The following is a 13,092-nucleotide window of genomic DNA, read 5'->3' as shown; positions in this document are numbered from 1 at the left end:
CTGCTCTGATCTTTATGATTTCTTTCCTTCTGCTAACTTTGGGTTTTGTTTGCTCTTCTTTCTCTAGTTCCTTAGGTGTAACGTTGGATTGTTTATTTGACATTTTTCTTGTTTCTTGAGGTAGGATTGTATAGCTATAAACTTCCCTCTTAGAATGGCTTTTGCTGCCTCCCGTAGGTTTTGGATCGTCGTGTTTTCATTGTCATTTGTCTCTAGATATTTTTTTATTTCCTCTTTGATTTCTTTAGTGATCTCTTGGATATTTAGTAACGTAATGTTTAGCCTCCATGTGTTTGTGTTTTTTACGTTTTTTTCCCTGTAATTTATTTCTAATCTCATAGCATTGTGGTCAGAAAAGATGCTTGATATGATTTCAGTTTTCTTAAATTTACTGAGGCTTGATTTGTGACCCAAGATGTGATCTATCCTGGAGAATGTTCTGTGCACACTTGAGAAGAAAGTGTAATCTGCTGTTTTTAGTTGCAATATCCTATAAATATCAATTAAATCTATCTGGTCTATTGTGTCATTTAAAGCTTGTGTTTCCTTATTAATTTTCTGTTTGGATGATCTGTCCATTGGTGTAAGTGAGGTGTTAAAGTCCCCCACTATTATTGTGTTACTGTCGATTTCCTCTTTTATAGCTATTAGCAGTTGCCTTATGTATTGAGGTGCTCCTATGTTGGGTGCATATATATTTATAATTGTTATATTCTTCTTAGATTGATCCCTTGATCATTTTGTAGTGTCCTTCCTTGTCGCTTGTAACATTCTTTATTTTAAAGTCTATTTTATCTGATATGAGTAATGCTACTCCAGCTTTCTTTTGATTTCCATTTGCATGGAATATCTTTTTCCATCCCCTCACTTTCAGTCTGAATGTGTCCCTAGGTTTGAAGTGGGTCTCTTGTAGACAGCATATAGATGGGTCTTGTTTTTGTATCCATTCAGCAAGCCTGTGTCTCTTGGTTGGAGCATTTAATCCATTCTCGTTTAGGGTAATTATCGATATGTGTGTTCCTGTGACCATTTTCTTAGTTGTTTTGGGTTTGTTTTTCTAGGTTCTTTTCTTCTCTTTGTGTTTCCCACTTAGAGAAGTTGCTTTAGCATTTGTTGTAGAGCTGGTTTGGTAGTCTTGAATCCTCACAGCTTTTGCTTGTCCGTAAAACTATTGATTTCTCCATCAAATCTGAATCAGATCTTTGTCACGTAGAATAATCTTGGTTATAGGTTCTTCCCTTTCATCACTTTAAATATTTCTTGCCACTCCCTTCTGTCTTGTAGAGTTTCTGCTGAGAAATCAGCTGTTACCCTTATAGGAGTTCCCTTGTATGTTATTTGTCATTTTTCCCTTGCTGCTTTCAATAATTTTTCTTTGTCTTTAATTTTTGCCAATTTGATTACTATGTGTCTCGGCGTGTTTCTCCTTGGGTTTATCCTGTATGGGACTCGCTGGGCTTCCTGGACTTGCGTGGCTATTTCCTTTCCCATGATAGGGAAGTTTTCTACTATAATCTCTTCAAATATTTTCTCGGGTCCTTTCTCTCTCTCTTCTGCTTCTGGGACCCCTATAATGCTAATGTTGTTGCGTTTAATGTTGTCCCAGAGGTCTCTTAGGCTGTCTTCATTTCTTTTCATTCTTTTTTCTTTATTCTATTCCGCAGCAGTGAATTCCACCATTGTGTCTTCCAGGTCACTTATCCGTTCTTCTGCCTCACTTATTCTGCTATTGATTCCTTCTAGTGTAGTTTTCATTTCATTTATTGTATTGTTCATCTCTGTTTGTTTGTTCTTTAATTCTTCTAGGTCTTTGTTAAACATTTCTCGCATCTTCTTGATCTCTGCCTCCATTCTTTTTCCGAGGTCCTGGATCATCTTCACTATCGTTATTCTGAATTCTTTTTCTGGAAGGTTGCCTATCTCCACTTCATTTAGTTGTTTTCCTGGGGTTTTATCTTGTTCCTTCATCTGGTACACAGTCCTCTGCCTTTTCTTCTTGTCTGTCTTTCTGTGAATGTGGTTTTTGTTCCACAGGCTGCAGGATTGTAGTTCTTGGTTCTGCTGTCTGCCCTCTGGTGGATGAGGCTATCTAAGAGGATTGTGGAAGATTCCTGATGGGAGGGCTCGTGAAGAGTGATTCTTAACAGGCTGCTGCAGGTTGGGCTTCATGACCCCAGATTCGAATTACGCTGAGGTCATGGGACTGTGCCAGGGTTTCCCGGCTGTGTCCCCGTGGCCTCCCTCAGCTTCAGCAAGTGGAGGCTGCGTGGTGATGGCCCCAGCCGCAGCAGTGGTGGTGGTGGTGGTGGTGGTGGTGGTGGTGGTGGTGGTGGTGGTGGTGGTGTGTGTGTGTGTGTGTGTGTGTGTGTGTGTGTGTGTTGCCGTCACTTAAGGCAGAGAGAGAAGGGAGACTTGCCATCCAACCACAGTGCCTCACACAATAGGATGCAAGGGTATCTGAGGCCAGTGGCTGTTACTACTTAAGGATCTATTGCTTTTAAAAAAAGAGTTAAAATAGGTGTTTATTCTGGATCCACCCTGAGCCTTGCCTTTTGACGTCAATGCGTGGTAAAAAGGGAAAGTGTGACTCTGCACTCGACCCCGAATCTTCTATTCTGATGATTATGGGGTGAATTATGTCCACCCCAAATTCCTGTATTGACATTCTAGCCCCAGTGCCTCAGAATGAGGCCTTATTTGGAAATAGGGTTCTGATGAGGTCCTGGTGGGTGAGTCAGGTGGACCCCTCAACCAGTCTGACTGGTGCTCTTAGAGGAGGGGGGGTGTGGACACAGACATGCACACGGGGAGTTGGTGGGGGGGGCGGTACGTGGAGACTGGAGTGATGCTGCCGGAAACCGGGAGGCCTGGAGCAGATTCTTCCCTGGCGCCTTCAGAGGGAGAGTGGCCCTGCCCACACCCTGATTTTGGTGTCACTCCAGGACTATGAGACAATAAATTGTTAGGCTGCCCGGTCTGTGGTACTTTGTTACAGCAGCCCTAGCAAACTCATACACTGATGTTTCTGAAAGAACGGAGTCCTCTTGTCATTTAAGGCCACATGGATTGATTGACCAGAACTAACTAATCACCTGATTTGCTTTCTTTTTAAATTCTCCACTTACTGTTTCCATAACACATTTGTATTCTTGTGTTTCCAGCTTCTCCGGGTGAGAATCTGAGGGTAGGGTTTGCTTAGAAGTATTGTTCACGCAGGTCAGCACTGTCCCCAGATTGATGTGCTTAACTATGTCCGTGCTGATGGGGCTTTTTTTTGAGGGGGGGTGGTTGTTGGCGTCATAGCATCCAGTAGAAGTACCAGTGTTCTATTTAGGTTGTTTTGCTTTTTGGTTTTATTCTGCTTTCCATTAGTTGAACAATCCAATGCATCTCACCCCGGCCCTGCAGAACCACCATCACTAGCACTGAAAAGCCGAAACATGTTCACAGTTTTCAAGGAACAAATTAAGTTGCTAGTATTTTATCCAGTTGTATTTATACCCCCAAATTGTCTCAAAACCTTGATCCCGGGCTTCCCTGGTGGCGCAGTGGTTGAGAGTCCGCCTGCCGATGCAGGGGACGCGGGTTCGTGCCCCGGTCCGGGAAGATCCCACATGCCGCGGAGTGGCTGGGCCCGTGAGCCATGGCCGCTGAGCCTGCGCGTCCGGAGCCTGTGCTCTGCAACGGGAGAGGCCACAGCAGTGAGAGGCCCGCGTACCGCAAAAAAAAACAAAAAACAAAACAAACAAACAAAAAACCTTGACCGCTTCTGCTGCTTCCTGCATAAACGGTAGTATCTGATTTGGCACAAAACCATTAAAAATTACTCAGTTTCAGCATCACCTGTCAGTACACACCTGTGTTCTATAAAGAACAGGTGCAGAGCCGCCACCCGAAAGGGTTTGGGAACCAGGGAGAAGACAACTGTGTTCTCCCCCAGCTCCTGCAGAAGAGTCTTGATTGGCCCGTGGATCCTACACATTCCCCGTGCTGCCTGCCGGACCCCAGCCTCACATCGAGGATGTGGTTCACAGGCTCCACTCCGAGGGTTTTCTGGTGCAAAAGCAGATTTATCAGAGGGAGAAGGCAGTCAGGAATCGTCCCACACAATATTCAAGATAACCCAGTGGGGATCAATTCATAGACTTCCAGGAACTGTATTTTATGACTCTCTGTGGCTTTTTAAAAAATCACTTTTATTCATCTCAGCTTAAAGACAGAAGCAGTAGGGGAGCCTTTTTCTTCTTATCCGGTGGGTACATTACAGTATGTAATGGTCAGATGTGTGGTCCAGACCCTCCCAAGAATAATCACGATGAGACGTATGGACAAAACGAGGCTGTGATATTCGTGGCCGCTCGGTTTTCTGATTTCAGCGTCTGCTCTCGCTCCCAGGTGCTTTGGGCTCTGAACACAAGCAGCTTCCTGGTGAACTTTAATATCCTGTTGATTTATGCTGCTAAGACATGTAAGGAGTCAGCAAAGCCCATGTAAAATATCTTAAAACTTTTTTTGTAAATTATCTCAGGAAACACCGAATAGACATAGTGAAATCAGCACGTGAGGACATAAAACGCCGTTAGGTGCGCTACATGATCATTTTGTGTTTAGTGAAGCCAGAGAACATTGGACCCAGAAACAAGAGAAAACAATCAAGGATTATTCTGGTTACACAGAGGTATTTCCCCAAAACATTAAGGTAACATAAATCAAACACTGGTACTTCTATTGGATGCTGTGAAACCAACCACCCTCTACCCTCACCCCCTAAAAGCCCCATCAGCAAAGACACAATTAAGCCCATAAATCTGGGGATAGTGCTGACCTGCGTGAACAGTATTTCTAAGCAAACCCTATGTTCAGATTCTCACCTGGAGAGCCTGGAAATACAAGAGCAGAGATGTCTTACGGAAACAGCAAGTGGAGAATTTATCTATCTATTTATTTATTTATTTATTTTCATGTTTGCAAGTGGAGAATTTAATACCTGCTTTACTTCTCCCAGCACTTAGGTGTCTTCTGTACCTGCAGGCAGACTAAGAGAGTGAACGGGGAAGTAAAGTCAGTCTTAGCTAACTGATACGTGGCCTTTACTGAAAATGTTCTTTATTTTATCTTAAAATACTTTACTGCATTTCCAGCTCTGGGTGGGCGTGCCCACTTGTTCAGGCAGTGAAGGAAACACGATTGAGTTGTGCCGTGAGATTATTTCCGGAGTCTTTTTGAACCTGCTGAGCCCAGGGCCACAGCCTCAAAGGACCACCACGCGACACTGACAGCACGTGTGGCAAATAATAGTGCCTGGGAGACCTCCTCCTCATTAAGCAGGTACCAGACAGTTTTCAAAGGCCTGCCTCTAATCCTCCCTCAGAGACGGCTCTTAACCAGTGTGGCTCGAGGAGTGAATCGGCCCTTTACCCAAACAAACAAAAACAAGGAGGTTTTGAGAGCCGGCCCCTGTGAACCGGAGATGGATTCAGATGCAGGGCTGGGCATGGTGCCAAGGGCCCTGGGCTCTCAGTGACACTTGACTGCCCTCTTTGCGGATTTTGATTTAAAAGGGGTGGGTTGGGGCTTCCCTGGTGGCGCAGTGGTTGCGCGTCCGCCTGCCGATGCAGGGGAACCGGGTTCGCGCCCCGGTCCGGGAGGATCCCGCGTGCCGCGGAGCGGCTGGGCCCTTGAGCCTGCGCGTCCGGAGCCTGTGCTCCGCAGCGGGAGAGGCCGCAACAGAGGGAGGCCCGCGTACCACAAAAAAAAATAAATAAATAAAAAATAAATAAATAAAAGGGGTGGGTTGGGAAGGGTCAGAGAACCAAAGGAGAGGGAGTAGCTTAGGCTTGAATTCAGGACCACATCACACAGTGTTCATGGATGTGGGCCCGGAGGCCCCAGGGCCTGGGTTCAAACCCTGACCCTACCACTCACCAGCTGGGTGGTCTCTGGAAACTATAAGCCTGGGCTTCCCCAGCTGCCATGTGGCATGAGAAGAATACCCACCTTATAAGACTTTGCAAAGGGGTAACAGCTCAGCACACAGCGCCTGGCACGCTGGAAGCAAAGAATGCCAGCCCTCTCCTCCTTGTCCCCAGACAGGCGGGATGCCGTGTAAGGAAAGGATGGCTGTATCTGTAAATAAATGGCTACTGGTATTTTTGATGCCAGTGAATAATTTTATGAATTTTTCTAGTGATATCTATAATACCCTTCCAAATTTCTGTGGGATTTCTTTTCTTTGGGTGTTTCAAATAAATTCAGCTTCTTGATAGATTTATACATACCTTCTCTAGACAGACCTCACCCACACACGAGACACATATTGCGCGTTTTTCTCCCTGAGAACTTGGGAAAGTTCTTTGGGTGTCCCATCACCCCTTCCTGTTTAAAGCCTCCAGTCCCCGGTGCTGACAGTGTTCGTTCCAGCCTTTGGTCGTCTTGTTAATTCAGAAATGTCAGTTACCCACAAGCTTCAGTGAGCGCTGAAAGAGAGAAATTGATATATTTAGTCCTCTGGCTTAGACGTCTGATACATCAGTACACACCAACCAAAGATGAGAAATGCCAGTGAGGAAAGACTTTTAAGCACGCTTGGGTGCGTTGCCAAACTTGTCTAGAGCGTGGGCGATGGAACACCTTTCAGTGGGATGGGTGATGCCTAGGGTTTCTCTGTTTACAGCACAGCTCCCCAGAGAAGCAGCACGTGCATATTCGTTCATGCAGCCATTCAACAAACGCTTGAGCCCCTGCTCCATACCAGGCCCCAGGGCTACCACGGTGAAACTAACACACAAAGTCTCTTTTCTTAGGGGGGGTTCGTAACCTCATGGAGAAGACAGGCGATTAACATACACTGTGGTGTTGGACGGTGCGTTAGTTTCCTGTGGCTCCTGTAACAAATGACCACAAACCTGACGGCTTAAAACATCAGAAATTTATTCTCTCCTGGTTCTGAGGCCAGAAGTCGAAATTCAGTTCACTGGGCTGAAATCAAGGTGCTAGCGGGGCATACTGTCTCCAGTGGCTTTAGAAAAGAATCCATTCTTTGCCTCTTCCAGCTCCTGGTGGCGGCCGGCATTCCTTGGCCGAATCACGCCAATCTCTGTCTTCACATCGCCTTCTCCTCTGTGTGCCTCCCTTTTCTATAATAAGGACATTCGTGACGGTATTTAGGGCCCACCCAGACGTTCCCAAGCAATCTTATCTCAAGATCCTTAATTTAATCACCTCTGTCGACCATATAAAGGAATGAATACTCGTTCTGGGGATTAGGAAGGGACTATCTCTCTGGGTGGCCATAATGCAGCCTTCTACAGGGAAACACAGCTGCTTGGGAGAAGAAAATGAAGTAAAAGGAAAGAGGAGGAGGGAGATGCTATTTTGGACTGAGGGGTCACATTTACAGCAAGCAGGATGTCCCGCCGGCCAGCGCCCTCTGTGCGCGCTCGCAGCGCGGAGGCAGGGACATCCCCCCGCCAGCCCCGCGCCCCCGTCTGAGTGGTAGGTACCTCCATGCACTCACCTGCGCTGCTTCAGCCGTCCTTTCTTCTCAGTGTCTCCCTGTCCCCACTGCCAACTTCTCCCAAATCTCTCCTTCCTATCTACGTTTCAATATGCTCAAGTCTCCCAACTTTATTAAAAAAAAAAAAATTTAAAGAAAGCATAAAAATCATGTCTTTACCCAGCAGCCCCCCTACATTTCTCCTCCCGTTGGCATCCAAGCTCCTTGAGAGAATTACGCAAAAGCACCTCAAGCCCACCCTTCCAGCTGCTCTTGGCCACCATCTGTGCTCCCCGCCTGTGCCATCTGCGGTTCCCACCGCAGCCCGCCCCTCCTTCTTCAGGGGCGCAGGGCCCCGCTTCCTTCCTAGATCGTTCCCGTGGGCTGCGTTCTTGTCACCACTCCCTGTTGTCTCCTTAGAGAGCTTGCCCCGGTCCCTGCGGGCCCACGCCCCAGCTCCCTCGGGCGCCGTCCGGTCCTCACCTGCCGTGTTTGATGCTGCCGTCGTGTGCATCCTTTGCCCATTTCCCGTGGCTTCTGCGACCCCCTCCTCGGCCGCTTTTCCCTCGTCCTTTCTGAGTGTTCCCGCACAGGCTCCTTGGTGGAACGCCCCTCTGAGTGGGCACCCCCCTCTGTCCATCTCCCTCCTAAGCCCTCTCTCTGCAGGTCGTGGCTTCAGGTGCCGCGTCTGGCCGATTCGCAGATCAGCGTCTTTGACTCCCATCTCCCTCCTGAGCTTCAGGCCCAAACATCTAACTGCCTCCCGCCCAGAGGTGTACTCTGATCTCCCACGGGCACTGACAACTCCTCCTGTCCCAAAGCGGACTCAGTGGCCTGCTCGTGGCCCCGGGCTTTTTCTCCTCTCTGTTCCCTATTTCAGTGACGAGCAACGACTCCTGCCTGCTTGGTGTTGCCGGAGACAGAAGCCTGGGCTCATCCGCAGCTCGGCTCTCTTCCTCCCCGCTGACATCCCCTCGGGGACAGAGCCGGGCCTTAGCCTCCCCCTAAATACCCCTCGGACCTCCCTCTCCTCCATTCCCACGTCGCATCCCTGTTTCTGCTTCTACAGCTCCCGCTCAGCTGGGACCACAGCCCCCAGTGGGGCTCGACACACTTCCCCTCCAAACCAGTCCTCCTGGAGCGGCTGGGGTACAGACCTTCCAGGGGCCGTCTGTGCGACAGAAACCCAAACCCTAAACCGGCAGCACGAGGCGCGTCTCAATGTCCCCCACCCCGACCCGGCCACGCACAGCACTCAGAGCTGAGGGGCCGTGGTGTGTTCTCTCAGCCCACGCCTCTGCTCACGTTGTCCCTTTGGCCTGAAACCCTCTCCCTGCCTCCTTGTTCAGCGTGCGTGACTGGGACTGCCAGCCGGCTTCCCACCCCCTGAGGCCCCCGCTGTCCCTGTCGTGCCCCAAGTCCCCCACCATGACTCAGCGCCCCATAGTCACCGGGTCTCCCTGAGCACTGGCGTCACCTCTGCCGCGTTCGCCCTTGTAAATGCCCGGCATCCGGCACAGTGGCTGGCCCAGGACAGGTGCCCAGTAATTATTTTTTGAGTGAATTCATGTATGAAGCCCGTTGTCGTAATAACAAACTGATTGCTGCGGGAATCCGTAGGTCACTGTAGGATCAAAACTATAGAAGTAGCTAAGATCCGACTACCTGAGAGGCGGGAAGGAGGCTGTGAAGACGGACTGCGGTGTCCACAGACGAAGGGCTGGTGAGGCGGCGTCCTCCTCTCTGCCCTCAGTGTCCATCTTATCCCTCTTCCACGTGGCAGCCCTTCAAATAGCCCAGGCCCATTTCCAGACCTTTTTAACAGGCTTGGCTTCCAGACGCTGCGGTGTTTTGTGTGCTCCTTGAAATTGTTCCAGTTTGTCAGTGTCCTCCGAGAGCCTGGAACACAAACGCCAAATCAGGTCTGACCTCGGCTAATGGACTCGAATTGTCCAGTTTTGACTTTATAGTTTCCATTAATGCAGCCTAAGCCTGCATGGGCTTTTTCATTTAGCCACATGGCACTGTAGGCCAACAGTAAGACCCAGTTGGCCGCATTCTCATGAGAGTCAGGGGCTGGCCCCTTCTCGAATCCATCTTCGGGGGATTTGCCAACCTCGAGGCTCCTGGTATCTCCCCACTTCATTGCTTTCTCAGCCACGCCAACGAGTGTTTTCACTTCAGATGATGTTAGTGATCTGGGACTTGCACAGGCAAAATGCTTCACTCCCTCTTATCAGTTTTGGTCTTCAAATTCCTTTTAACCATGTTTGCTCATTTATTTTAAGATGACCCTCCTTCGTGGAAAAGGCAGACTCAAAGGAGGGGCTTGGAATGTACCCTCGGCCCCTACTTGTTCTTTCCTCTTCCTCTTCTTACCTCGAGTATAGTTCTGTAAAGCCCTTTCTCTGGATCTCAGCACTTGCACCCATTCAGCGTATCTGGGCTTTTGCCTTCCTGTCCTTATTCATCCACGAGATTGTGAGCCCTTGAAGGTGGTAGTTCGTAGACTTTATCTAGGCTTACCTCCCGGGAACTGGGGAAGAGAGAGCCTGTGAGCCAGCAAATGAAGGCAGGGAGATGGCCGGTCCCCCCTTCCCCAGCTGGCCTGTCCCCTCCCCCCCGAGAGCAGCCTGGAGGCCACCTGACGTCTTCAGGTGCCTTCTGTTCTGTTTTGTGCTTGTCGCAGGGGTGGGGCAGAAATTTTCTCTTTTGAGAGGTTTCCATCTCCTTTCAGAATCTCTGGTGTTATCAGATCTTACTTGCCTCTTTCCCACAAATTTTGAAATCTCTTTTCTTTATTTCATTTTTTAAATTTCCCTGCTCATTGTGAACTTAACAAGAACGTGGTCACTCTCTCCCACGTGAGTGGCCATCTCCTTCTTGATGGTCACAGTTCCGTCCAATGAGGCTGTTCTTCGTCTTGGTCCCCAGCTTCCTGAGCTAATCCTCGTCTGCAGGGGCTAGCTTGCAGGTTGCTGGAGAGGGACGGGGTGAGTGTGTGCTCTCCAGAAGCCAGGCACGGAATCGCAACACCCCCGGGTGCCTGTCCATCTTGCCAAAGCCAGCGCGAAAATACGTGCCATCCAAGGGGCGGAGGCCACCGTAAAATTTAAGGTGATGATGTTTCGTACTTAAAACATTTTAGTCCTAAAGCTTCAGAACTTCAGGGCCTCACAGGGACCCTCCCAGAGGGAAAGAAAGCAAAAAGGCTTTCCATCAGAGAAAGCAGCAGTCAAAAAAATCTGCACCATCAGCTTCTTTCTCTGTGACACACTGTAATAATCCCTTTCGGGGAGGTTCAGCTAATCTTAAAATACTGCTTCTGCTGTTCACACTAGGTATGTCCTCGGGAGGCACAAACCCACAGATACAAACAGAGGAACTCCACTCTGCCCCGCCCCGCAGAACGGCCACCACCTCTGAAAGGCAGCGAGGTCACTGACAGTGGCAGTATTTATAGCGCCCCTAATCCTGCCAGGTCAGCTCTGGCCATCTGCTCCCCACAAGGTCTGGGCAGCTCGGCTAAGGCGCTGCCGGTAGAAAACACCAGAAAACGCCCTGCGCGCAGGTCACAGGCCTGGAGTCTCGTCCAGTCCTGCCTGTCACAGCCTCAGTTTCCCCCCAGTTAGAGGACTTTTTCATCATTTAAGGATCAGTTTTGCATCTTGCAGTTCAGGATGAGCTCCCCTACTTCCATTTCTGTATATAACGGACAATCTCGAGTGCTCTGGTTCGCACACTAATTCTCCTCTGTTGCAGCTTCACGGGATAGCATGCGTCAGCGTCCAACATGTCAGCATCCAACAAGCACGTCAAGAATCGCTTTTTCTTAGTTGCGTCCCACCAGTCAGAGCTGCATCTCAGTAAAGCATTCAGCCCCAAGTCCTTCAGCTGTGAGCTGGAAAGCAGCAAAATCTGAGCTGAGAAATAGCAAACCGCACCATCCCATAGGACCTCAGCCTGTGCTCAGAGTTAAAAGTTCAGTTCATGAGGGTGACCCGGTCTCACTTCCTGTGGCTAAACTGACCCACGAGCTGTCCCTCAGCCATCAGTGTGGTGGACACTACCGGACTTTTTCTGAGCGTGGTACCACGCTGGCCCTGTGTCTCCAACAAGGACGGCCTGTTTGAGGCTTTGTTTCTGCTGGGCTGCCCTACCCCCGTGCCCCGAGACTGCCTTCTCATTGTTCACATTATCCGGGAGAAGAAAAGGACCTCTTGTGCATGGGGGGAGGACGAAAAGGACCAAAGATGCTGAATTTAAGACTTTCTCATTTGGCGCCCCTCACAGTGTCTGTGTACCGTGTACCACTGGGCCAGTTGGGCGCCTTTAGACATCCCAGAGACATGGGGGGAGCGAGGCTTCTGAGTCCCCAAGGCCGGGGTTGAAATCCTGGCCCTACAATCCAAGGCCCTACCCCTTTACAAATGGGGTGACCTGGGGAAAGTCGTATAGCCCCTCTGGGCCCTGCTGTCCTCAATAGAGGACAATAGAGGTCCTCAATAGAGGACCCCAAAACAAAGCCACGACCCTGGGATTGGGGTAAGGATTAAATGACATAACCTATGGAAAGCTCTTGGCGTACAGGAAGTAATGATAAGAGTTCGTTCCTTCCCACCTGAGCCGCTGCCCCCCTTACACTTCTCCCCAAAGCTTCGGTCGTTCAGCATTTGCTTTTTAAGTCATCATATGTTGTAGATTTGAGGGTTCAATTGGTTTGTTCAGGGGAGATTAAAACAATTGAGACTGCTCCCAAATCTCTACCTCATAATAGAATGACAGTACAAATCCACAGGTGCATTCCTTTTTTTAAGTTATTTTATTGAAGTATAGTTGATTTATAATGTGTTAATTTCTACTCTATACCAAAGTGATTCAGTTATATTTTTTAATATTCTTTTCTTAAAATTTTTTTATATTCTTTTCCATTATGGTTTATCACAGGATATTGAATATAGTTCCCTGTGCTACACAGTAGGACCTTGTTGCTTATCCATTCTATAAATGATGTTAATCATTTGCATCTGCTAATCCCAAACTCCCACTCCATCCCTCCTCGCCCCCGCCCTGCCTTGGCAACCACAAGCCTGTTCTCTACGTCTGTGAGTCTGACTGTTTCGTGGCTAAGTGCATTTGTGTCATACTTTAGATTCCACATATAAGTGGTATCATATGGTATTTGTATTTCTCTTTCTGACTTACTTCACTTAGTCTGATCATCTCTAGGTGCATCCACGTTACTGCAAATGGCGTTACTTCATTCTTTTTTAGGGCTGAGTAATATTCCATTGTCTATATGGGCCACATCTTCTTTATCCATTCATCTGTCGATGGACATTTAGGTTGTTTCCATGTCTTGGCTATTGCAAATACTGCTGTTATGAACATTGGGATGCACGTATCTTTTCAAATTATAGTTTTGTCTGGGTATATGCCCAGGAATGGGATTGCTGGATCATATGGTAGTTCTATTTTTAGGTTTTTTTTGTTTTTTTTTTTGTTTTTTCGTGGTATGCGGGCCTCCCTCTGCTGTGGCCTCTCCCGTTGCGGAGCACAGGCTCCGGACGCGCAGGCCCAGCGGCCATGGCCCATGG

General features: G+C 48.6%; 2 protein-coding genes and 1 long non-coding RNA gene across 7 annotated transcripts in view; 1 reads left to right on the top strand and 2 right to left on the bottom strand.

Moving 5' to 3' along the window:
- Positions 1 to 3,764, bottom strand: part of LOC114486696 (uncharacterized) — a 17,326-nt gene extending 13,562 nt beyond the window's left edge. For both annotated transcript variants that reach the window (XR_003680877.2, XR_008618030.1), the window contains exon 1: positions 3,126 to 3,764. This is a non-coding gene — a long non-coding RNA (uncharacterized lncRNA). The remainder of the gene's footprint in view (positions 1 to 3,125) is intronic.
- The window catches only part of ANKH (ANKH inorganic pyrophosphate transport regulator), a 155,290-nt gene that overhangs the window by 113,840 nt on the left and 28,358 nt on the right, over positions 1 to 13,092 (top strand). The gene's annotated exons all lie outside the window — the stretch shown is intronic.
- Positions 3,969 to 13,092, bottom strand: part of OTULIN (OTU deubiquitinase with linear linkage specificity) — an 84,418-nt gene continuing 75,294 nt past the window's right edge. The window contains exons 7-8 of one of the 3 annotated variants that reach the window (XR_008618029.1): positions 5,998 to 6,476; positions 3,969 to 5,036 (exon numbers count right to left, since the gene is read on the bottom strand). Coding sequence is in view for 1 of the 3 variants with exons in the window: in XM_028492816.2 (XP_028348617.1) it covers positions 6,450 to 6,476 (27 nt within the window). In the remaining 2 variants the exon portion in view is untranslated. Of the gene's footprint in view, positions 6,477 to 13,092 lie in introns of all 3 variants that reach the window. The other 2 variants (XR_003680876.2, XM_028492816.2) reach the window with 2 other exon arrangements.

This window comes from Physeter macrocephalus, chromosome 8, assembly GCF_002837175.3.
Source record: "Physeter macrocephalus isolate SW-GA chromosome 8, ASM283717v5, whole genome shotgun sequence".
NCBI lineage: Eukaryota > Metazoa > Chordata > Mammalia > Artiodactyla > Physeteridae > Physeter > Physeter macrocephalus.
This window is presented reverse-complemented; position numbering and strand designations above follow the sequence as displayed.